General features: G+C 37.0%; 1 protein-coding gene across 4 annotated transcripts in view; it reads right to left on the reverse strand.

Annotated features, from left to right (window-relative positions):
• XRCC5 (X-ray repair cross complementing 5) overlaps positions 1–27,424 on the reverse strand; it is a 51,129-nt gene that overhangs the window by 14,296 nt on the left and 9,409 nt on the right. For 3 of the 4 annotated variants that reach the window (XM_027678892.1, XM_027678893.1, XM_027678891.1), the window contains 11 exons: positions 26,060–26,248; positions 23,046–23,160; positions 21,502–21,640; positions 19,388–19,500; positions 15,184–15,246; positions 14,351–14,488; positions 13,664–13,754; positions 12,280–12,407; positions 7,341–7,537; positions 2,969–3,062; positions 1,436–1,505 (listed from right to left, as the gene is read on the reverse strand). In XM_027678892.1, coding sequence (XP_027534693.1) covers positions 1,436–1,505; positions 2,969–3,062; positions 7,341–7,537; positions 12,280–12,407; positions 13,664–13,754; positions 14,351–14,488; positions 15,184–15,246; positions 19,388–19,500; positions 21,502–21,640; positions 23,046–23,160; positions 26,060–26,248 — 1,337 coding nt within the window. The remainder of the gene's footprint in view (positions 1–1,435; positions 1,506–2,968; positions 3,063–7,340; positions 7,538–12,279; positions 12,408–13,663; positions 13,755–14,350; positions 14,489–15,183; positions 15,247–19,387; positions 19,501–21,501; positions 21,641–23,045; positions 23,161–26,059; positions 26,249–27,424) is intronic. The other variant, XM_027678894.1, reaches the window with a different exon arrangement.

Genomic DNA, 27,424 nt, shown 5'->3' on the forward strand with positions numbered 1-27,424 from the left:
TGACTGCACTACATTCTGTTTAACTACACCTTATCATTACAGAGCAGATCACACAGAATAAAAGCAAATTGCTCAGAATTTCAGAACCTTCCAAACATGTACTGCAGTTGTCTATCTTGCACAGCTACCAAGTGGACATATTTAAGCACTCTTTAGTTAAGCCATCTCCAAGGGTAATCACTATACTCATTTCTGCCTTAAAGCTTTCCTACATGATAAAATTTATTACTGTAACGAAGTAGTCAACTGTTTCACAGTGTCTGTATTCTAATATTTTGTACAATGCTTTTTTACTGCATCTTAACATGTTTGAGATTTAAAAACACAATTCCAAATATCTTTTCAATAAACAATTTCTTCTGGATCTAATACAAAACCCATGTAAAAAGCCAGCTGGCTGGCTTATAGGTCTGGAAATTCTGGAGAGAAATGGCTATGTAGGCTTTAACAGACTATATCCCAAGTCAATATACTACTCAACACACTCCTCAACTATGTCTAAAAGGACCAAATGCCTTATTGAAATACTTAGCACCTCACTTAAGCACCTCTGCAAATCTTTCTTTGAAAAGAAACACGACATTAGTGACTATTTGGCAGATCAAGTTTACATTACCACAACCTTCAAACCACCCTTTAAAAGATAAAGGACCCCATCCATCTTGTGCATTCTTTTTAAGATACCTTTGGATTACCTAGATCTCTGTATAGCTATTCTACTAGGGAAATACCATACAAACAAATGATAGTTCCATTGCATTTTCAGACTCAGGGCATGCAAGACAGTGCCTGACCTGTGCTTTGTATTCCTCCTCTCCACTGTATCAAAACCATGTCTTGCTGTATCCTGAGGACAGAGCCAGTGCACACAGAGCCTCCTCTCATCTTTCATACACACATACTACCTGCCTATAACACCTCAAAGTCACCTGTGCTTTCTTTTGCTCACAAGCAGTAAGAAATGATTTTTGCATGTAAAGATTTAAATCCCAGGCATCACAGTCTTTTTTGTTCTACATGGAACAGAATAAGAAGACTGCAGAAGACAGGTTTCTCACACTGCGTATACCCAACAGCCCTCCACAGCAAGCCAGAAAGATCCTGGGAATGAGAAGCTGAGACTCAGCTGGAATGAGGCAGTCAGTGAGTACCAAGGGATCTTCTGTTAGAAACACCTGTGGGGTTGCTCAGGTGCCTCAGTGTAGCTGTTTTACAGTAGTAGTGCTGTTTTACTCAAACACAGGTACCTGAGACTTTTAACTGGGGAAGGTGAGTATTGAAATGGGAATTACGAGAGACACCTTTCTTTGCTAAGTGGCACTAGAAACTAACCTGTAAATTCCAGAGCACCTCACATAGCACTAATTAATCAGATTGCATTTACTGAACCCTGAAGATGCCACCAATATAATTAAGATATAAAAAAGTCATTTACCATCTTTGAAGTCAGCGTTTTTCTTCCTCACCAGAATTCGGAAATCTTCTGCTGGGTTAACACTTCCTACCTACAAAGGTACAAAAACGATACAATTGTCTGCCAATACCCATCTCTCTCTTCTTGCAGGGCAACAAGAATCTTTGAACTTCTTTTAGTTTTAATATGGAAACAGAAGCTCTACACTTCTCTGCAAGCAGACTCATAAAATGTAAATCTTCCAATGTGTGTTAATGCACAGTACTCCCAGCAAAGGTTAGTTACGACACAAGCAAGATGAACTCACACTCACTATGCTGCACTGTTACCAGTCAGCCACGTTCTCTGGTGCTGAGAGGACACAAGGACAGTAATTCAGATTACCTGCTAGTTCAGCTTTGAGACCTTCTCTAGCACAGACCACTTAGACCTCCCTAATCCAGCCAGATGCCTACTGAGGAGTGGGAGCTTCCACGCACATGAGTACAGAATCAGTGATTTCCCATTTCAATAGGAAGCCCAAAATTAAAAGCTTGCCCTCAAGTCATCTACCATTTCTGGCACATCTTAAAGCCAAAACTCTAAATGAGCATACAGGTGCAGAAGCCTTAGAAAGGAACTAAAACCAGGTCAAATATAAATTAACACTTACTGAAAAACGGATGCATTAACTCTAATAAAACCCCCCACACACACTGCTTAAAATTTCCTATCAGAAATGAAAATTCTCTTAATTTAATTAATTAATTAAATTAATTTTTTTTGAAATTTTTATGCGTTGCTGTCAAAGTAATTTGTGGACTTTTCAGTAAGCTTGCTTGGTCTCATCATGTTTCCTCTAAATCTGGCAATGCCACTTTTCAGGAAATATCAGAAATTTATATTAGGAGTACATAATATTGAAATCGTTTTAGATTTTAAATCTTTTATAAATATCAATAACGTATTTTTAAAAACGAACCCTAAAGAATAGCATGGTTGAAAACAAGGGAAATTATCTCAATACGAAATCTTTTTTTCCTATCATAGGAAAAAAATTCAAATAAAGGAAGGGCACAGTCATGACACAGACTTCACCTACCTATAGAATTAAGTTAGATCTAGCAGCAAGATGAAGCCAATTTCTGATTTAGGACCCCAACTAATGCAGAGAACAGTGTCTAAAATCTTTAGAGCAATATCTTTAATTAACTATAAAGAGGAAACTTCTATGTTGCAGATTATATGAAAGACAGCAAGAACAAAATTCAACCACTGAACTCCAATTCTGTTTTCTTCAGATCCTCAGGCTTGCCTTTTAGAGTTCTAAACACTGGGAAAGAATTCTGTCCTAAAATATCCAAGACTGACAGAAACCTATGCTAACATATTCCTAAGGGCAGAGAAAGTTGTCTTTATAATCTCTAGCAGAGACTCAAATGTACAAGTAGACAGTATTTCAGTCATGCTTCAGCTAGAAACACTCCTTAAATCAGGAATTCTGCATATTCACAATAATAGACTTAGAGAATTAATATTCCCCCTTCATAATCAGATTTGTAAAAATATGCTTACAGAGGTAATATTGCCTTCAGCAAGTTTTAGGATGCTAAAGCTCTCTTCCTCATCTTCAGTTTTTGGCTTCTTAAGGCGGGGTTCATCTTCGCTGCTGCAAATGAGAAGGACAAAACTGAATATAAACACTTGAAGTAAATTGTCCTGCCTACTAACTAGGAAGTCAGTAAATTAATAAAATATGCACTGAACTAACTGTAACTTCATTACATAACTGCTCCAAAATCAACACTAAACCATGTCTCATTTTTCCCCACAGACTGCACAAAGCAGACAGCAGGAACAGAGATCAAACTTTATCTTAGCATAAAGCAAAGGCATCACTTGTTGAAGGTATGAGATTATTCGTGCTTATTTCAGGTGTGAATTTACTTATACACACCTTCACCTTTTCAAATACGAAATACCTCCAATCACTTTATTTGGAACCTGTATGTTGAGTTAACCTTAATAATTTACACTATATATACATGACATTTGGTGTTCTCACCAGATTTGTTTTAAACATGAAATGGCAATGAAAATATAAAATTTAAGTAAGCAATTAGTTTACTCTTCAGTCACTACCTGCTAGTTCCTGTCTTGGAATTTATAGGTAATACAAACCTGTTTACACAGTGGCTTTTGAGTCTAACAACCCCTATTCTTCATCAGCACATGAGAGCTTTATAAGATTCCACTTACAGTCATCAAAATCTGCTAGACAAGTCCCAGTTAAGCACATCACAACTCTCTTATGACATTTTAAGCTACATCTCAAAATGCCTTCAAAAGGACTATTTGTTATTTTTAAAAAGCTAATTGTGATTTTAGGCTTCTTTCTCACTCTGTCCTTACAGGTAACATATACCAAGGTGTACATTCATATAAGGAACTTAACTGTAACATGGAACATATTAAACTTTAGAGCACATCTTGGCAACAGGAGAAAAATCCAGATAATCACAAAAGGGGAAGAAAATCAGATACTTTGTTCTGTGTCACATAATGTGACAGGCTACTGACACAGAAAAATTGATTTCAGTTTAAGAATGACTGAAAGCTACTCAGCAATCAAAACAGCAGGATTTGTGTTCAAGGAATCTCAAAACAAAGTAACAAGTTTTTATGAAAAATTCTACTACTGCAGTGAAAAACAGAAACTGCTTGAGGACACAGGGACAAAGCCAGAGACCCTGGACAAGGTGCCACTTTGTATTCTACAAGGTTAGAACTGATTGCAAAAATTGCATTGCATGTTACAGAAGCAATCAACTATTGGAAAGAACTTGTACAGTCTTCCTTTTTGCTTTCCGTAGCACACTCCTCCCCTACTTTACAATCAGTGTCTATCTCACTTTGTTTCTGTAGTCATCTCGTCCTTTACTTTATTTTGTCACTACTGAAATGAAATCCCTTCTCCTCAGCAACTCCTGTCATTCAGCATAACCTTACTTATCACACTAGGAGGAATGATGACTTTAGTTATGCCTCAGGACAAGGATAGGATACCTTGCTTCATTCTCAACTCCACTGACTTTCTGACTAACCTTGAACAAGTTTCTTGATTGTTTTGAACAGCCTCTGTCTCTCTGTAAAATGGAGAAACTGATACTTATCAACACCAGTGAGTTTAGAACTTCTACTGAAACAAAAAATCTTGTATATTGACGTGGTTTGATAGAAAGTGCAAAGAACAATGAAAATTCTCTTTTAGAATATTTTTCTCCAAAAGGTGTGTGGCAATCAACTGGAATGTCCTGAAACCTTTTTCTTCCTGCGTTATTTTTACTGATTCAAAATGCTTTGGGATTGTAGGAAGGAGAAAATAAGTGATGACGCTACATTTAACTGCCTAGGACCAGATCTACAGTTGTCATTAATCAGTGCAGCACAGCAGAAACTAATGAATCCATACCCATTTATACCAGCCAAGGATCTGACATTTAGAATATGCGCTGATTAGCGGTATTTTTAAACTGTAAAACGTGCAATTACTATTTGACAAAAATTAATAAAATACAAGATTAATTTAAAACACCCACTTCTACATTAATATAGAAGCTTCTCACATGCTGCAAAGCTGGATGAGGTAATAGCCTCTCTACAGCCAACCTAAGAAGGAAAAAGTAAAATGCTTTCTTTTTTACTGGACTTTTTTTAACTAGAGAGCTTAGCAAAAGTGATACAAATGAATGCTGAATACTGAAATCTGTATTAAGATATGATGTCTACAAAGATGCTGCCTTAGTCTCATTAGACCTTAAAAATAAAGCACAGAAGAATCTGGTTAATATGATGATAGGAGACACAAATCAGTTTTAGGAAACAAAAATAATGGTCAAGAGATCTTCTAGCCAACTTTTTCACAATACTTCAGTGCAAACTATCTATATATGATAGTTTTAATAAGTTGAATCTCATAGAATATAGAATTTAGAATCACAGAATGGTTTGGTTTGGAAAGGAACTTAAGTATTACCTCATTCCAATCCCCTGCCATGGGCAGGGACACCTTCCACTAGACCAGGTTGCTCAGAGCTTCATCCAACCTGGTCTTGAACACTTCCAGGGATGGGGCATCCACAGCTTCTCTGGGCAACCTGTGCCAGTGCACAGCTGCAGAGTGACGTACTTGTCTTTATCAAGTGAATAAGTTATATCACTCAACTTTTCCCCAAACACAGAACAAAACCATACAGTTAGCACTACTGTTGTAGCAATGACAATACTACTACTCCCATTCATTACTACAGCAATACAATTTTTATTTGCAACTTTTTAAAATCTTATTACCATTCATTCTTCTGTTAATAGTTGAGTCTGTATTCTTTCACTGCCTTTAAAAATCATTTTAATGCCCTACATCACTTTCTATCTCAATTACTCTCAATTAATCTCAATTTCATAGCTGCTTTTATCACCTCTCTAAAGGAAAACAGTTTTTAAACAAAATAGATTTCCTTCTTCCCTGTCAAATAGACGCTTTTGGGAAGATATATTTTTAAGCAACTACCAAGAATAGGTCACTGCTTCTTGTTTAAATTCTCTCTCTAGCTTGCTTGAACCCAATTTTGCCCCCTCCTTTTCTTTTTAAACAAAGGGTTCTATCCCTTCTTAAAATACACATATAAATGTATGTATGTACACACACACAGAGAAACTGGGGCACAGAGTAAGGAAAAGAGAATTTAATCAGTATGAATTCACAGACACACCAAGGTAACACAGGCACACACTGAAATCAACAACAACAAAAAGTAAGGTGTTTCCCAGTCTGTATAGAGACATGTGGTCATTAATCTTGAGCAGCAAAGTGAGGAGTCTTACATCATTTTTTCCCAAAGATAACTGGGGAGGAGGCTCTAGTCAACCCAAGGTAAAGGATATATGACAGGCCAGCTAAGCAAGAACTCAAAACACCTCAACGATGTTGTTCCTAGTGCTGAAATGACTGAACCAAAAATAACAAAAAGAAAGGAGAAGGAGCTAACTGAAAACACTCCAACACATTTCAATAAGTTAAGCTTTAAGAAGCAGATTTTGTTTGAGCAAATTGATTTGGCTGGGATGACAGTAGCAATGCAGTAGCAATTCAGCATTTATTCTTCCTATTTGCAGCACAAATAAACTAAACACAGTATATTCAACAACAACAAAAAATCTTACCTTGAAACTGTTCAAACAATAGGTATTCCAGGAAGAGCCCACAACAGTTTGATTTTTTCCAAGAAAACCACATTAATTGCACAGCTGATAATAATGAAGCTCCTTTTCTTTTGATTGGTATTCAAAATGAAAGCTACAGAATGACCTAAATCAAGCATGCTAAGATGACTCCACTTTATGGCTAATTTAAAGCTTCATGGCATTTATTCTAAACTAAATTAGACTCCCTTAGTGCTGTTTGAACTACTTTATAACCACCAGTAGGACAAACTGTCTGATCAGAAGACAGTAAGCAATCCAACAGGTTGCCCAGAAAGGATGCACAGTCACCATCATTTTCAAGATGGTTTTCAAGACCAGACTGGAGGAAGGCCTGTTTAGACCTCAGAGGTGATCTTGCTTTGAGCAGCAGGTTGTACAAGAAACCTCCTGAGGTCCATTCCAACCTGATGGATTTTGTGATTCTGCAACAGCAAATACAGACATATGGATGTTACAAACTGGTTGCTGGTGCGTCTAGCGCTGTAACAGTATGACCACTATTCACAAAATACTCCAGACACACTGTGGCACCACAATATTCTCCATCCATCAGCACCTTTTCCAGTGTGTAACTCATTGATTTGCTGTTAAAAAGACTCTGAGCCTGCTTCATCCAGCAAAACCAACTTGAAGTGTAAAAAAAAAAAAGTTTCAAAAAATCCATACTACATCTTCAACTTACTTGTCTTTGAAGATGTCTTGAGCAGTCTTCTCTTCTTTTTTCTTGCCAACTTCCTTCAGGGGGAAAAGTGCTTTTACTCTTTCAAGAGGAGCCTGACACCTTTCTTTTACCACAGAGGGCATCTCCAGCATCTCTAAAAGGTGCTGCTCTATTGGCGGCAGTGGCTTGTCAGGGTGAAAAGCCTTATGCTGCAAACACTGCAAGAGAGAAAACAGTTTGTGCACAGTAAAACTTTCAAAAAGTAAAACTTTTATGTGCTTTTAATATAATGCCTGTATGCCTGACACCATATGGTACATGCAAAATATCTTCCATATTAAAGAAACTACTTTTGTATTGCTAAAAAATATTCCAGCTCATGAGTTTATAGAAAGTCTATGACCAGCTGTTTAAGGAGATTAATAATGATATTAAACAAGAATACTGATGCAGATGAGTCTTTCCACACTCACTGGAATGAGTTCTATGAAAATTATTAGGAAAATCCCAGGAATGAAACAATCATCTGCAATTGTTCATATTTTTAACTTCATACTACCTTTAAATGTTCTATTACAGAACAATCACATAGGAAAGATTTCTACACATTCCAAAATTAGGCAATGAGATATATCTCAACCATGTATTCCAGTTATTGTCACAGTCCATTGTCCCTCAGAGAAAATTTTTCTTCTTGGTAAGTAACACGTGGTATGCACACAGGAGAAACTTTCACCAGTTTAAGAGCAAATAGAAAGAGAGAATGCTAAATGTGCACAGGTGAGGCACAGAATATATGTATATTTAGAACTTAGCTTTGAAAGGAGAAGGGAATAAAGGAGATTGACAGATGTACATCAAAGTTGGAACAGATGGTAGGAGATACAGAGGAGGCTCTTTCACCAAGTGTAAAGTCAGTGCACACAGTCAGGGAGCCAAAAAGAGGGCGAGAGACGAGATTAATGAGGAGGGCTGAGAAATTTAAAAACAAAGTAGGTATCTTTACAACTTTGCGAAGTATGGGATAGCATTAGAGAGGTGTGTGCATTTACAAATATATACACAGATACCAGAGCATGCATACACATACACCAAAACATGTGATGTACATGGGAGAAAAATTTTTTCCACTACCATTGCACTGGGTGCGTTAGACACCGGTGTGAAGGTAACTATTCAGTAAACTAGGAAACAGTAGATTTGCTCCCTTGTTGGCTGTCAGGCATGACATTAATTCAAAAAACAAAATCAAAGCAAGTAAAACCCCCTATTCACTTTGAAAAGCTGCCAATAAAGAAAATCCAGACCATATGCTACACATCAATACTAATGTGTTTTCATGCTGCCATTAAGATTCCAATCCATACTAGAGAACATAGTGTCCAAAGGAGGCAGCCGTATAAGGCTACCCATTTGGAAACACTCGTAATGATTTAAGGCATAATTATTTTGAAAGAGAGTAAAAATGTTGCTGCAAGCTGCAGTAATGGCTCTTCTGATACAAACCCCCCAGTATTAAAAAAACATTAGGGAATTGAATTAAACTGACAAAGCAAACAACCTAATTACCCTGTTGCAAATATGTTTTTCAGCCTTTCATATCTGAAATCTTTATGTGTGCAGCTGTAAGAGCTGAGCAAACTGCCACAAATAGCCACAGCCTCCACTTGTACCTGTTTTTAAAGTAGATGATCTGAGATAGCAGGTACCATCAAAACTCAGGTACTAAAATGGAGATTAAGTTAAACAGACAACCTGGAGTTTCTAAACCCACGCAGTCCCTCTCAACCTTGCTTCCCCTTCCTTCTGTGCCCAGCAAGAACTATTCCTACTTTCACAGGCTAGAAGGCAACCCACACTATCACTGCCTTCCGGACTCGCCGTTCTATTCACGTATGTTGTCACCAATGCATCAGCTCCACACTGCTCTTCTTAATTTCCTTACATTTACACTTCAGAGACATAGCCAGCTTTCAGGAACAGAGGTCACAGTAAGATACTGGTCAACAGATGTAAAAGTGGGCTATTCACATCATTAATTCCACTATAAGGAATGGCACAAATGCACAAACAGGCAGAAATTTACTGCAAGAAAGCATTCTGCCTTGTTTCCTTTCAAACTGCATCTAGGAACACACTTTTGTAGAACCATATTTTAGCAAGTCTATAAATTCTACTGGAATCTGATAGTACTTAAAGCCTTAGAAGATGGGAGAGAGATTTAGCTATCTAGAAGACAAGCATTTAGTCTCTATCAGTCACCTACTCACTCTAAAAAACCACAACTATCATGTACTTATGATCTTCAAAATAAGAAGGATCAATCACTTGGCCAAAGTTCTTTTTCATAATTATGGAGTAGATTTGGGCAACTCAGTTTACACTAGTTAGCTGGCTTTTGAGGTTAAACCTGTGTGAACTGAATCCCAACACAAATGTCTTCAGAGTTCAGTTTACACCCAGTTTGTGATGATTTCAAAATGACCTTCCAACAACCATTCAACCAAAGATAAGATTACTTGTGAGGGCTGAAAGCCCTCACAGACATCCATGAGCAACCTCACCTCCCCAGTTGCTCTGGGTTCAACCCACTTATAAACCAGCTTAATCCTCTAAGGTCACTTACCCGTGGTTTAATGAGAGCCATGATGGCACATTCAGATGGAGACTCTGCAGCTGGATTCCATGAACTATGAAATGCTACAGGGCACCATCCCAACAAACCTCTCCCCATGGCTGTCTCTGTACAACCACTGCTGAATAACTTGTTTATCTGGCTAGCAAATAAAATGCACTGCATTTCCCAAATATCTTAGGTGCTTCAAATCCCTGTATTTAAGAGGGACAACTTAAACAATAACATTGGAAGTCTGTCACTACAAAGCTATGGAAGTTCACAGGCTTTTCTGGAAGCAAGGAATAAAAGTTGAAACTCTGGATATAGGATATTCCTCATCTTCCACTCCAGCAAGCAATAACAACTACTTTCCACCCACTCTGTCATTTCCTAATGCCTACCACTACATCCAGAGATATAATTTAGCTTGATGTTTCTGTTTAAATTCTGGTTCTTGTCACTTATCATTCCAAATATCTTCATGAGGCAACAAAGCAAGGAAATGAAGGAGGAGTTCATCCTTTTCTTCAGAGTTATTTTTCGAAACCATTTATAGGTCCTGTTCAGCCCAATCAATTTACTGGCTATAATCAAAAGATGGTGTATAATTTTTCTTCATAGTTCTTAAGGAACCAGCAGCGCCACTTGGCCTAAGAGCAAAATACTAAAAATCTGGAGCATTTTTGCAGCAAAGGAAAGAACAACTTATACGGATTAATAGTAATTTTGTACTAAGACACACAAATGGGGCTGTGCATAGCCAAAAGAAAGCACTAAAAGGACTAGTAATTTAGGGCTTTCTAAACAGCAAGCATTGTGGACAGAAACTGTATCCTACCTTGTACATTCAAACAGTCAATAAATACTTTTTCCACCAATAACATTCACCCTTACAAAATCCCATTATCCTCTAAGGAAACTGGTGAGTTACTCCGTTACTCTCCTCTAGCAGCACTTGACTCAAACGCTGGGACAACATCCTCATACGGTTTCAGAAGACAAACAGCATAACTATAAAATCCCCTCTTTCATTGATAGGTGACATCCACTAAACCAAAAAAATGCAAAATTGCATCTAGCAATATAACAGAGGAAATTCTATCCCCTATGTGTTTCATTTACGAGAAAAGCCATATTTGTTTTGTAACACCCAAGCTTAACAACCCTTCCTAAAATAAGAGTTGCGTAGAGGTCGGTTTCATTTTAAGCTCTTGCCCTGCAATAACCTTCTACTGATCAAATCTTGCATTCAGTTGCACACTTGTCTTGTCAATATGACTGGTAGAATTTGAAGAGAACACTGAGTTCTTCAGGTGTCAATCAGAGTAGGATTTGAAGACGGGGCTTACATGTGTTCCTAAAACACATAATGACCTTCAGATCCTTTGGTTCTTCTGACAGTACTGAGGTAGCAAGGCTTTGGGAAGTTAGGGTAAGTTTTCTTAACTTAAAAAGCATCTTCTTCCTACTTGTAAACTGAAATAAATAATTTGGAATTGCTGAGATATGATGAACATAGTTGCTATAATACCATTTTTGGTCAATTTTCAAAGCAGAGTCACACACTCAATATATCTCCATGGTTCCGTATACTACACAATTCTGCAGCTGCATAAATTGCAACATAATTTTCCTTATTTTTAAATTTGCTGTGTCATTTTTTGAACACTTGAATTCCAATGTATAATTAAGTCTCTCATCCTCACAGTTGCAATGAAAGTCTTCATTATATGAAAGGATGTAAATCAAAATGTAGACAGCTTGATACAATAACTGCAAGAAGAGTAAACCATTCTGCTTGCCCATAAAGTGCATCAGCTTAGACACCCAAATGGAACATTTTAAATGTCAACAATGTTAACCATTTACTACTGATCAAGTTCACCTCAGACTGACCTGGTTTGAAATCACTGCTAGATGCAACAATGCACAGAAAAGTGATAGGAAACAGAATGAGAAGCTAAGAGATCCATAATTTTCAGCCCATTTTTCTCTTTGCCCAAAAGCTGAAGACAGTCTATGTCCACACTGTGATCACTGCAATACAGTCTGAAGATTCAAGTTTTATTTGTCTAGTCTAAGTGCCTGTGAATATCACTGATGCTGCTGCAGAGACCTCAGCACAGTATAACTTCTCTTGCTTCCTGGGAACTGGAAATTTTAAAAATACATCTATGTCAGGGACAACATAAAAGTCACCAGCTACCCCATACTTAAAATGCAAAAGATTTTATAGCTGCACCTTCACAATGCAGATCTTTCCAATGTGAATCAGAGAAAGACAGAAAGATGAAAACTCTCAACAAAAGAAGTTTTTAAAAAATGTCATAGAGTTCACCTCACCTGATATAACCTCTGAAAGTGAGGGTTTGGGATTTTGCTGGGCTTAAACAGGTCCTCAAAAGTTTCTCCATCTTCATAAACCAAATTCATAGAATCAATCAATGAGTCAACAGCAGACAACTGATCCACTAAAGTAGCAATTACATACAAAGAAAAATTAAATACACTTCCAGATGGATGCATTTCTTGAAACAATTTATAAATGAAGATTCGGTTCACAACATGAGATTTTTACCAAGTCATTACATGCCACAGAATACACTGCAGTTTTAGATGTACCAATAAAGACTGTGGATAATGGACAGAATAATAAACCCCTGCTGTATTTAAGGACTACAGTGTAAAGTCATAAAGTCTTTTCTTTTTTTCCCCAAGACCTCAATTATTGTTGTCTTTCTGCTTTAATTTTTTTTTTCTTTTTCAAGATGTTTTCATTTGCAACAGAAGGTTTATAGGCCACTTAGAAAATAAGGAGAACAGTTGGTTTGAAAAACTAAATGGTACAATATAAATTTTTAAAGTTATGACTGCAAATTAACACAGTTCGCAATAGCGAACTACTGCTTTGGTAAGACAGGTTTTAAATTTGTTCTTAAACTGCTGGTTACAGGCAAGAAAATAGAAACTATTTCAGAAACAAACCAGCTATGTATACCCTGATGTGCAGGTGCCCATTCAATGGATCTCATAACAACTGAAAGAAGTAGGAGTGGATTTTAAACTACATCCATTTAGACTCATTGCTGTGCAAAATTCTCAGAACAGTGAGTCAAGTTTTATGTGGCTCAATGTTCTATGGTTCTCCAAAGATGCCCTCCATCTGAATCTGGATACCAGTAAGTGCATAGTTTAATAAACAACACGCCACAGAAAATACAGTCTTTGCCTTTGTGCACTATATTAACAGGCCATACTGCAACTGGCTGCAGGACCAAATTTCACCAATGGAGCGGCTGCCTCTGTTCTAATTCTAGCCTGATAATCACACACTGTAGATCCCACAAGGTTTGGCCATTTAGTCTCACAAATTAGTTCAAAGATCAAAGGATACAGAGGACTAAATCTCAGATCTGTCACAGAGATCCTGTGAGACTGATGATCCCATAACCAGAGCCAAAAGTCATTTAACAGGACAGTTTAAAGGACAGCCTGCAAACTTCAAGTCTGCTGAGCCTGCAACTTAAAGTGGCAAAGCTTTGATACACACTTACACTTCAAGATGACATCACCATAAATGATGCTCAAATGGCTGGGGTTTTTTTCCCAAGGCAAAATAATGACATAACTTATGTTTTCATTGGACAGCCAAATATTCTAACTCTTTTAGAACATCTTAGAAGACAACAAGAAGGTTACTTTTCCAGTTGACCAGCAAATATCTTACCTGTAGGAATGCATTTTTTATTGTTTTTCAAGGATGAAAATATGTACTGTCTGAGGTCTTCCATGTAGGGTAGTTGCACATAGATGAGACACTGAGCAAGAGGAAAGAAGAAACAACTGAGCCTGAAGAAAAAAAATATCTGTATCCCCAGAGTGCCATATCAGGACAATATAAACATAAGAAAAATTTGAAGACCTAATGTTTGTGCATATTAAAATATTTAAATAAAATATTTACTCCTCATTTTTCTACTGGTGGAATAAAGACCTCCCAGGCCATCTGATCCCTTTTTCTTGTGCAGAGTTTCAACCAGCCGTGCTTTAAATAACCCATATATTGGCGCTTTGGGAGGTTTTATCATAGCTTACTGTGTTTCAAAGTCAAAAGCTGGTTTTCGTTTCTTAACATTCACTGCCTCATTTTTTCTTTAGTGAAATACCTCCTCCAGTTCATGCCACCCTAAAAAATTCCTTTCTATCCTTTATGTTTATAACTTTCAAAAGTCTGAAGATTGTTGTGTCCGCCCCCACCTCCGTCACTGCTCAGCCATATACATATTTAGCTCTTTCAATAGTCTCTCGTAACTAAGATCAGTTGAAACATATGCTCCAAAAAAATTCTGACATACTGTGTTGCTTCTGGGTCTCTCAGAAGGCTCTCTGCAGAAGGGTAAGAGTGAAAAATTACCTCATATGCTTCCTTAATATATGGAAAAGCTACTCCAATTTGCGGGTTGCTCCTTCTATCATAAGCATAGCGCACGATAGCTACCACTTTCAACTCATCCAGTGCACGAACAAGGGCAGAAAAAGCAACTGCTGCATTCTAGGGGGGAAAAAAAAAAGAGGCAACAGAATCATGCAAGTTCTTATTCATCTGCTGAAAGACATCTTTCACAGTGAATTTAAAAGCACTTATTTAGTCAAGACTAGTTCCCGTTTCAGCTGTAACTTGAACACAAGCATTTTTCACGTTCAAAAACTGAAGAAGCAGAAAGGTCAAATCTCATCCTGATAGTGGATCCATTCAAAGCTGAGTAAACTTCAGATCCAGCACATTCCACCTTTTTCACCAGAAGAAGAAGAGCTCTCAGAAGTATTACAAGAGAAAGAGAAAGGGAAGGAAGTCAGACTCTGAAAGGTACTCATTAAAAGCACCACAGTGAGCCTTTTACCCACAATACTTAAAATAATTTGGAGGTCTGTTCTAAATAACACAGAACAGGACACACTGTTGCTCTACAGGAGAATGGACTTAAGCACCAATTTCAGGTTCCACATGCTCTTGCACAAACATAATATCTACCAGTTGCTCATTATTCATGAGATGCTGTATTCATTTGGGGTCTAATCCAACTTATTTTCATTCTAATGAGCAATGGAACAAGACTTCTGTAAGTTGCATTAAAAGTATTTATTAATGCAGAAAGACAGGACAATCTCAAGCGCCACTACTATTCTTCTATTCCACAGCAAAATACCTTCAGCATTTAAACAGCATTAAACTTCAGTTCACCTTACCTCATCACCTTTTGCTGCAAAGACCTTCAGAACCTGGTTGCCCATGTAGTAATGTCTCTGGATCTAGATACAAATGGCCAAAAGTTAGCCTGATGTAAAGAAAATGTCACTAATGCAACTGGACCAATTAAATTACAAAACAACTAACATCAAATTTTGTGGCTTCTTGAATAATTACTGTGCACAGAGGTTAAAGCCCTGTATGTTAAAGCCCTGTAAGCCCATATCTCCGTTTATCACATAACATGATATTCAATCATATTGGGCAGGATATTCTTATACCTTCCTACTGATGGGCAGGAATGAAAGACTGTGGTACCTGCAGCTGTTACCAGTCTGAATAATACTGCAGTAATTCAAAGGTCAATGTGAAAAACCACAGTAGTTAATACAAGACCTAAACCCAAATGACACCATATCTATGCTATTCATTTTTTCTAGTAAAGATACTTCAAAAAGGAGCTGAAAAAAGTCGCATCCTTAATTAATAAACCTACTTTGACAGCAACCTGGAGTAATATATAGCTGTGCTGGCAAAGAAGCACTTCTGTTAGCAGAGTTTATTCTGTTCATGAACATGGCTGGCCCAGAAACAAATAAACAAAAAATAGTTTCATGAAGGGACATCACTGGCATAGTTGTAGCTACAAGCACAGATACCCTGCAAGAGTGGAAAACTTGTCACAATGACTGCAGAGTACTATGAACACTGGTTAAAATGACCTCTCTCTGTTAAAGAAAAAATTCTTCAAATTACAGTCTCAAAACTAACTTCATTATATTTTTTCTTTTTTTAAAAATTTTTTTCATTCATCTTTTTATTATATCATCTTTATTTAGCAAATTACTGTAAGTTTGTTGAAGTCACTGACAACTTGCACCAGAGCAGACCTATTTAGTGTTACAGCATGATTCTTCAGCTCAAATTATTCTACCTACAATCATTCTCTGCTTTCTGTCTTTAAAAGCTAAGGAAATTTTATGTTCAGTATAGCATAAATAAAACACTTGAAGAAAAGCACCAAGATCAGTGTTTACAGAGCCATAGTGCTGTCTACTCTTTTATATGGTTCCGAATCATGGGTCATCTACCGCCACCACCTGCGTCTCCTAGAACGCTTCCATCAACGCTGCCTCCGTACAATCCTTAACATCCATTGGTCAGACTATGTGACCAATACATCTGTTCTCGAACAGGCAGCAATTACGAGTATTGAGGCCATGTTACTGAGAACGCAACTGCGATGGGCAGGGCACGTCTCCAGGATGAAGGACCACCGCCTCCCTAAGATCCTGCTCTATGGTGAACTTGCCACTGGCTGCCGCAAGAGAGGAGCTCCAAAGAAAAGATACAAGGACTCCCTGAAGCAACAACTCAGCCTCGGGCATATTGATCACCATAACTGGTCCACTCTGGCCTCTAATCGGGAGGCCTGGAGACAGACCATTTATAACGCTGCTGATGCTTTTGAGAAAGCACGCAGGATCACTCTTGAGGAGAAAAGACAACGCAGAAAGAATCGAACCTTGCAGAATATACCATCTAAGGAGTCTTTCTGCTGTGTCTTTTGCAACCGGACTTGCCTTTCTCGTATTGGCCTTTTTAGCCACCAACGCGCTTGCATGAAAAATGGGTAGAGCCCTTCCCAAATCTTCGTTCGCGAAGCCTAGCCATGATAGCATAAATAACTAGATGGGTGTATCACTACACCTTTTTTGTTTGCAAAAAAAAAACTTGTCCCTTTGTAACATTTTCAAGTATTATTTCTCAATTTACATGGCACGGCTTATAAATTAAAAATCAAAGTTTAAGCGCCCTCTGATCTTCTTTCCTGAGGGATGTGAATAACTCAGGAAAATAATATGAGGTGGTTCTATTTCTTCTTTAATTATGTATTTGGAGCTGTTCCAGTTTTTCTAGTTAATAATAAATTATCTTTTCTCCTAAGTTTTAAAAAGAAACAATTTTTATAAAACATATAGTTGAATAGTGTCAGTTTTATGATTCCAAACAATAAAATGTAGAAGCCAAAACTTAGTGAAAGCATAGGTCTTGAAAATTCCAGTTTTAGTCAAAAAGTTCCTGATATCATTATCTATACACTTAAATTTTAATTCTGCAATCACACCTGAATAATTTTATTCCACTGAGTTATATGCTTCTACTATTGGTCTTAACTACTCATACTCCCAGCTCCAGGACCAGAGCACACTTTAAGATATAATTTCTATTCATTATGAAATCCACAGACAAGAAAAGTACATACTAATCAAAAGCAACCAATATTTTATGCATTGAAAAATAATAAAACCAAATTGTTAATTCTTCGATGCATATTTATGTGAATCAAAAATATTCCTAAAATTGATGGTATTCCTACAGTTATTAACTATGTAGTTGGAGGTATTACTGCACTATCTGACCAATGGTGGGAAAACAAAAACCCATGTGAAATAACAGCTCACTTACAGGAGCATGATTTACCTCATCTGCTTCACTCTTAGTTCCCATTTTCAATAAAAGTCAGATTTCAAGTCAAAAGAAGAGGCCAGCCTCCAGTGTAAGAAAACTCTGCCCATGGTGAAATACATCTTAGAGAATTAAATGAAGACAATAAGACTAAGCTGTAGGCTAATGACGTATGAAGAGATGCAAGAAACTGCCTCATTGAAACCCTGGATTCAGACACATTTCCCTTGTTAGATCCAGTTTCTGGTGCAGGATGGAGCAGTTCTCAACACTTGTCTGGCTCTGGCCAATTTAGGGCACATAAGCTCAAGCCCGACATGTTTCCTCCATCAATTACTTGCAGTACACAAGCTCCCGTGTTTCTTAACAACTAAGTTCTCAAAGTCCTCAAGGAACAATCAGGTTACACTTTCCATTTAGGCTGGCTTTGCATTTCAATAAATCAACGTAATTTTCTAGCTTCTCAGTTAATAATATGTTTTTTGACACTGCACTGCAGTAGTCCAAGCACACATCCAGCAACACGCAGGAGTCTCTGTGCCAAACGTACTGTAAAGTAAAAACATGTTTAGTTACACCTGTTTGGGAGTAAGCTCCCTCAGACACTTCCTATTTCATTAGCATATTTCCTTCCTGGTAAAGGTAATGATTCCTCAGCCTTTATCAAGGATTCTATTTTGTTCAGGCATTGAGACATGTCAAAGAGCAGGAGGGCTGGGAGCTGTCAAAACAGAAGTGTAGAGCTGCCCTATGATTTCATTTTAGTTTTGGTTGGTGAAGAGAACTGGGTGCAGATAACTCCAAGAAGAGTAAAGTTTCAGTCACCTTGTGCTGAAATACCCAGGAGAAAAAAAGAGAGGGAGCAGCTAACATTGCCAGCAATTACTTGGTATTCACATCTCTGTACTTTCTCCACATGTGTCCTGCTTCAAGAAAAGTTTTGTTAAGCCTTTGTCTAAGGCTTTCCTAATTCTTAAGTCCTGGATTTCCTGCAGAAAATCACCTTGTGCTGGATAACTTTTATTAAGGTACTTGCTCAATGTAAGTTTCTTACAATTGTCAGGGAAAAAGAATAGCAAAGTCAATACCCCAAGTACAGGTAAGTGCATACAAACACCAAGCATCTCATGGAAATATGGAGAGTTTTTGAATGATATTATCTTTGTCTAAGTTCTAAGAAGTCTTCACGACATTTAGGGGTTTTTTTAATGGTAGAAACAAGAAGAAAGTTACAGTTCACAAACTAATCCTTATGAAACTGAGGATGAATGAATGGACTCAGTTCTCACATTTTCTTTAACAATAATGTTAAGGGAGCAGCTTCTTCTGTTAAAAAGAAGCCACACTCATGGCTGGACAAAGCGAAAGGATGCTGCATGAGCTGAACAGAAGACAGACCATGTTCTGCTGCAGGTCTGGCACCAGCATTTAAGTTTGTGAGATGAAATGAGACCACAATACCTCAATCTTCACTTTGCAGAGATCTGAGTTCAGTGGCTCTGGCTTCATTTGAGGGTCCAATAGTCACATCTATGAGCTTCGCTCCTTCACAAGACCACATACTGCTTACATGCACTAGACTCAGCAAGTAAGTCACCCCTGCATACCTGACTGTAAATGTCCAATTCCAAGTACTGAAACCCAGTACAATACCTTGACTTTAGTGAATTCAAAGCAAAATCAATTGTATTGAATAACCCAGGAAGTTGAATAGGAAGAAATTTAGTACCATACCTGAGACGATCTAGTGAATCCCAAAACAGAAAAACATTTTCCTTCTGTTTTGTATTTCATTTGCTCTTCATCTTCCTTGGAAAAAGGAACTATATCGCTCCCATACCGAAAACCTGGAGAACAAGAGAAGAGCATCTGGTAAGCATATGGGCCTACAATTTTAAACACCAAAATTAGCTCTCTGAATATTTTAACAATGCATTCATGCCCCACAGCTACGTTCCACACATGCTCATCAAATTACTTTCCCTGTTAACAAAAAAAACACACACCCATATACACATTTTGTACTTCATGAACAGCAGTTGCACTCCTTGTACATCATTTTATGTAACACAAGAACCCTCAGAGAGCAGGAAAGAAAATAAGGGAACCGAACATCTTGCCCAAAGTTACGCTCACAGAATAGATTTCAGCAAACAGATTGCAACACTCCCTGCAAATATAATATGAAAAACTTCAAACATACCACAAATCATACCACAGGAGATGATACCTGAAAAGATTCAGGGAATAAAATGTATTAACACTGGAAGCAAAATACACCCTTACACAACGGAAAACCAAATCACTCTTGTATGCAGAACTGGTCTTTCTGCACATTTCTGTGTTTTACTTCCCATGCCTTATATCACAGGCATATCTCCACTAAGCAGGAAGCTGTAATTTCTCAGAGGTATCATCTCTTCCAACTGCTTATTCCCCTACCTCAAGTTGCAATATCCTCACTGTAACATCATCACTTTATTATACTGCCACATACTAAGAATGATATCCTCAGGTGCGAGGAAAGCAGAAGGAACAGAGGTAAATCCCTGGAGGAAAAACCTACAAGCAGATATATTTTCCTGCAAACTGAAAAGCAATCACACAGGCAGAATGAAAGAAATTTTACTATGGGTGCTGCAAATACAAAGGATTCTCTAATTATGACATTTCTCAAAAGATCTGCAAAAGTCCAGGAGGCATCAGCAGCTCTTAAATCATAAAAAATATCACACCACTGACAGGGAAATTTTTGGCCTCTTTTGTTCACACTAAACTTTCATAACTTCTTTTTTACTACTATCCCACAACTACTTACTAACATAAGCAGTCAGCAGATTAACTGAGAACAGTAACAAGAGCTTCAAAATATATTCACTATAAGAAGTGGATTTTTTTTTATACATAGTTTTGAAGTTATAAAACATAAATAGACTATTAGCTTTTAACTATCATTTCCACTTAAAGAAAATCACACTGTCATTGGGACTTTATCTGATTCTGCTACAAAACACCTCCATGAATAGTACAATTGAAAAAGATTAAACAAAAAACCCCAGTATTTATCTTAATTTTCAATTTATATTATTTATTTGACAGCACTTTCTATACTGTTATCTGAATAGTTCTGCCCTTTATAGTTAATATACTTGCCCTACTTGTGTAGGATTCAAACAGCAAAGGAAAGGAAAAAAACTAGTAACAGAATACATCTACACAATTGCAAAAAATTAAACTGATTTGCTTAACTCCATTTTTAAAAAAAAGTACATATTTCCTGCTGTTTCTGGGGCCTTAGTCTTCTAAGGAAATTAATCTGCTTAGAAAGAAGCTGTAGGTTCTAAGAGAAGTGTTCTGCATACCACTACTTCAGATTGAACCTCTTAAAGCTAAAAGACTCTTGAACACTAAACCTTCCTTTGATGGTTTCATCTTTCCAATTGCAGAATAACTAGAGCAGTTGCTCATCTAGAAAAAAGCAGTGCTATGGAAGCATTTGCATTATCAGTACAGCTGGAGATCTGAAAACAGAACAGAGGTAGCAGCACTACTCACTACAAAACTGAGGTATGGACCTCCACAGAGTATAGTTTAGGAAGTTGTAGTGCCCCCCAAGTTCCAGCTGGTGGTATTACTATTATTCCTAATACTGGCAAAAGTAAGAATTTCTAAAATATGTGAAGACAAAGAGTGTCACATAACAGTTGCTGTGTTCCATCAGCCTGCAGAGTCTACATTCTAAGATCACAGCTAGGCATCAAGGTATAAACTAAAAGGCACTCAGGTGACTTAAGAGTACAAGCCATTATCTTAAGTTTGTCTTCAGGGTGCACATAAAGATGTTGTACCTTGAATAGTATCATCTTTCTGAACCTCTGTCTCATCATCATCATTCAAGCAGTAAACAGTTTCTTTCTGCACATCATCTCTTCTAAGGGTTTTAGCATCCACAACTGTCCAAACTTTTTTCACCTTCTCTTCTGTGACCTTGATAACAGAATTCAAAGAAAAGGAATGTTTAACATTTCAGTGGGATACAGAGTACTTACCAGAAAAGGAAAAAAAAAATAAAAATCTCAAGCACAGTGCTGCACTGTTTTGCCAATAAGGGACCAATAATGACAGCCCCAAATATGCATCTCTGGCTGCTACCACAGTGCTTCCACCACACTGTTTCATCTGTATGAGACCTAACACATGAACTGCAGCATATTGACTGCATATTTCTCTTGGTTGTTCATTAAACCCCTAGATTAAGTCATTTGTGGAAGTCTAAGTCACAGGATAACATGTAACTTGCTTGTTATGTATTTTACTTCCTATAGCCCTTTCTTTTCTCTCTACTTAAGTGCAATTGATGGTACAGTTAGTGCATGAGAAGAAAAGTGTAGAATAGGCAGAAACAGTAAAGACAGAATAGATTACGTCAGCATGGCTGCTGTATGACCTCAGGCCAGTCACTCAGTTCATGTTGCTTACTCTCCTAAACAGTTTACTTTCTGTGTAAGAACCTGTGGGAGGGGACTCTTTCTGCATATTTGAACAGGTCTGGCACAATAGCCTAATAAAAAACTATGAATAAGTATAAATAGAAAGCTGATCTCTTTCAAGGCTAGTATGCTTATCTGTGAGAAATCAGATATATTTCAACTTATATACCAGACTCCTAGTCCTGGGTTCAAATAACAAGCCAATTAATCTCCATCTCACCAGATCCAGCAATACTACCACAGTATATAGTTACCTATTAACTATTCTATAACTCAAAATTTACATGTTTTATGTGTTTAATTACACTTACTTCTTCCTAGCACTGTGTGAAGAACCCATATAAAATGTAAAGGAAACAGACTGGGCCCAAGCTCCACCAAACAGTACAAGAAAAACAAGCTGAAAAAATACACCTCTTTTTTTCCAAGTCTGAAATAACAAGAGATAGGATTTGAAACAATAGCTGGTAAAACATTTTAAGCCACCATTTTACGTACCCATGTGCAAAATTCCTCTCATGCCTGGGCCTAAAGAGATATATATGTCTCACTGGAGCTGCAGACGTATCAGTGATGCTGAATGTAAAGCTTCAACAATCACAGCATTCTTAATCAGGTTCATTGACTTCAATACCATTAAGTGTCACAGCGTAGACAGCAATTACTTCTATTTCTGTACATTGTAAATTTTAGTTATTTAACATGTATACAATATGGTGAAGTTAAAGTTGCTGTGGGAACCACAGTTTTAGATGTACTGGCTTCTAAGCACATAGAAATCTCTACCCTAATTATCTGGTTGTTGTTTTACCTTTTATTTTCTTAACTTTAAGGAAAAAAAGATGCAGCAGCACCTAACTTGCTGCCAAATTACATTAAAATATATGATTTTATGAACTTACTGCTTTGTAGGCCACAATCCTTATGGACAGATTAGAACCAATAGTGAGCTGGCAAGGCCAAGGCATAGGCCTTCTTTCTAATTTCTTAAACATTGAAAGACGTTCCAGACTCTCTCTAAAGGAAGGAATCAGGAAAACAAATGAACTCTGGTGAACTGTAATAAAATATTATAGACAATACACTCTCTTTAAAGAAATGCATAAATCCAACTGTTTCAGCTTAGACTGCATTAAGCGTTAGAAAACAGACTGTACCATTAAACATTGTCACATAAACGTTGTCACAAAAGAGAATGAAAAAAGAGGTGGTGCAGTAGATTATACCCATGTTGAGCCTTTATGGTGGGTGGTGTGACATTAAGGCTTAAAGACGCTGTGTTAAGTCTTGTGGTGAAACTACACAATTGCTTACTAAGCATCTTACATTTATCTGTGCTCACCCAATTAGGACATGTAGCTAAAACTGAAGAACACAAATTAGAAAAAGGTCTCTAAGTGGTAAAATGTTTTCTACAGTGAAGGTGAAGAATCCAGGTTCAAGTACAAGGATTTTGTTTCTGTAGAACTTAACTTTTGACACTTTTTTAAATACAGTAGTAATGAACTCATTATTTTAAGGGCATTTTGTCAGAATGAAAGAAATTACTTTGACTATTTCTAGTCCAATCAGCAGATATTCAAGTTCAAAAAACACACAAAAAAAAGAACTGTAATGATTTTATACTAAAAAGTGTTAACTTAATTACACAACTTTAAGTAATGGAGTCCAAGAATTAAAAATTTACAGTACTTTATAATATATCATTGTGAATTCAAATAGGTTGACACCCCAGAACAGCTTTCAGCTCATACAAACTATATTGGTTATTTTGCTCTAAAATTCCAACACAAAGAAAGCTCTCAAATTTTTTTATTGCATGAAGCACAGCACAATGCTGACCTCAACTTTTTCACATGATGATAAAACCCGAAATCTACCTCTCTCTTGATTAAAGCACTTCTCTGGCAGAAATCAAGATCAACTGCCAAAAACACCAGTACAAAATTCATTCTACTTTTCAGGTTTCTTAGGATGAGCAGGGTTTTTTTTAAATTCTAACAGAACCACAATGAAAGGGGAAAATGCACTGGGATTTTTATAATGAGATAAATACTGAATTTCCTCTTTTATTTTTTTTCCTTAGGGAAAGGAAGAAAGGGAGGATTTTTTTTTTCTAGCAATAAAGACGCCAATATAGGATTTTTAAAAATAATCTGTTACTACATCATTAAAAGTACTGCAACACATAGATTCCAGGATCAATGTGAAAATCAAATACGTAAGTGCCAAATGCCTAAAAATGTCATTTAAGCTCAATTGATTAACTCTATCCTTTAATTTCTTATAGAAGAAAAATGCTGCCTGTTATCAAAGACAGCTCATAAAAATCAAGCCCTAGTAAATGTACATTCAACTTGTATTTTAAGAACATGTTCCTTGTCCTCTGCTCTCCATTCCCTTCCCCCAGAGGCAGGGGATATTCCTGTCCAGAATATCACAACCTTAAAAAAATCACAACAAAATTTCCTCACTTACTTTCCTGGCATGGCTAATTTATTTTTACAAGTGTTGAAATATTTTTACCAGCAGGAATAATAACTCTTGGAAAACAAAGAGTGTATCTGAGTTGGTCAATTATCATGACAGGTTTGCAAAGCTGGCTTCTTAAAGCTCGATAAGCAACTTAATTGCATCTAAAACCTCACATATCCTTAAACAACTTTTTCAACTAAAGCTTTGATCTATTAGCCAAATGCCTATTTATCCAGAGATTTTGGATTTCCCCTGGAAGTATGGCACAAAAACAGCTTATACAGCAGCAACAGCCTGGGATAAAAAAAGTATAAAGAAGAGGCCAAGCCACATGGTAGCTTCATGCATATGGATTATCCTAAAGGATAAACGGTCCAGGAAAGATACCAATTTTCTGCGCAGTCTTTTGATGCAATGACAAAGCCTGCTTTTTTCTACAGACTCAGACTGTTCTCTTGACTAGAATGGAACACTTATACAGCGATACATATTCTTCACTAATGCACAGTAATGCTCAAGTAGCAGTTTAACTGGCTGCTGAGGTACAAAGCCCATCAGCTGAGCTGGGTGAGGAAAGGAAACCCCACAAATAAAATGATGAATAACAGCATGCAAACCTACAGGTACCACCCTCATGTAAAAATTACATTGGATAATCACATTACAGCTATGGTCTGCTGAGCTTCCTGTGGTCTAAAAGACCACACTTCATAACTGCAGAAAAGAAACTAAGTCAGTAACATCAAACTTCAATAAGGCATGTAGATGCATTTTGCCTGTTGCCCAACTGAGACAACACCTATGTGGAGAAGTCTTGGATATATCATTAGCTATATTTTTTCCAGAAACACACATAAATTTTTATTCTTTCATTGGGGAAACAAGAAGTGAAAAATCATCTTTTAATTCTTGCATTAGGAATGCTGCTGAAAAAGTGTATTGTTTGTCACAGTGGCACAGCAGACTGTGGTTAGAGAGCAGGATTCAACAAACAACATTACTCAAAACATTTGTGGGAGTTTATCAAGCCAGTGAGGTAAAAGAAGTCTGAGACCAAGGAACACAGGCAACCATTAAATGCAAATGTTCTAGCTGTACTATGTCACAAATTTCATCTCTTTCCATAACATGCTTTTGAAATGTCATATATATAAACATTACCTCCAAAATCTTCCAACAATAAAGATGGAAGAAAACCGGCTTTTTCTTTAAATATAGATATAGAAAATTCATTTTCCTCTGAAATCTGTAAGCTCTTCTACTTATTCTAAAGCTACTGAAGAAGCTGTATGAAAGGGACTAAGTGTACAATAAGTTATAAAATTCGCTGACTTCAGTGAAACAGTAAGTCAAGGGACTGATTACTTAATTAATTTCATCTTTCAGAGAAGAAATCAGAAAGTAAATTTATAGTACAATAAATAGGATTAGCCAAGTTTACCTGAAAGTATAAATTTCTTCCAGCCCTCCTTCTTCATCCAAAGTATGCATGAGTTTCCTCACCACATCAATACCTTGTTTCTGTTGTTCAGTTAAACTCTTTATTGGAAATGAGTTTCTGTGTATATGAGAATGTACACTGCCAATTGTATCTCCACTTCCATCATCAATAACCACTTGAAATGGTAGACTAAGAACACAAGCAGAGCAGTTAGTTTGATTTTTTCTTTATTAAAATAACCAATCAAAACAAAACAAAATTTTTATCAGGATCAATAATTCTATTTAGCTGCAGTCAGATGTATAAAGAGCCACATGGCTCAGAAAACAAATGAAGTAGTATTTTGAGTCTAGTTGGCATTGGTAACATCTTGACCAGAGTGATGCACCATTTCTGGGTATCATGCATCAATAAAGACATCCACATACAGGAATGGATTAGATAGTAAAGTTAATGCTCATTAGAAACCAAGATCTATGAAAAAAGATTCAACAAAATAAAGCCCATAGAGAAGTGAATCAGATGGCAAGACAGCCTTACATACAAAAGGCTGTTGCAGAGAAGAAGGAAACAATGAGTTCTTCATATTCAGCCTGCACTGCAATCACATCATGGAGTCAGGTCACATATTCAGAAACCTCATAAAGGTATTTCAAACCATAATCTCTAAAATCAACTGCCTGAGGAGAGAAAAGAGTCTCCACTCTCACGGCAAATCTTTACCGGAAGATTAGACAAACACTGGTCAGTGATGACATGCATACAGCTGACCCAGTCTGAAGTAGAGGATTGCTCTAGATGACTTGTTAAAGGCCATTTCAGGCCTGTGATTCTGTATTGGCTCCAAATGCCAGCAAATGGGACGTTCTCTGCAGTGAGGCTATTGGGTATTTCTGGAATAAATGTTACTCTTTGAGATTTTAATAGCTTACAACACTGGGTGAATTTAAGATGACACATTTTCCTGCACTTCATGAATCAGACTTAAAAATTTAGCCAGGGGTTATAGATAAAATGATTTTGCTGCTCTTCAAAATACAGGAGAGTTAACTAGGTATAATAAACACAGAAAAGAAAGATGTGTAAGATCCTCTACTCTGTGCCCCTCATAACGCCTGCAGATTTTTCAAGTCTTTTATCTGATTCAATTTTGAATGAACCACATGATGCCTTTTAGCACATTTCCACAAAGTAAAATAACTTTACCACTGTATTATGTTTTCAAAAAAGCAGCCTACAGATCTTTACCATACTGCCACCTCATTAGTCCTCACAAAACTTATCCATCAAGAAACATAATAAGCAGAGTTAACAATACACACAACAATGTCACATAGAGCAAAATTAAAGATCAAGCTTCAGCAA

The sequence above is a fragment of the Neopelma chrysocephalum genome, unplaced genomic scaffold (assembly GCF_003984885.1).
Source record: "Neopelma chrysocephalum unplaced genomic scaffold, ASM398488v2 Primary Assembly neopelma1_44, whole genome shotgun sequence".
Lineage (NCBI taxonomy): Eukaryota > Metazoa > Chordata > Aves > Passeriformes > Pipridae > Neopelma > Neopelma chrysocephalum.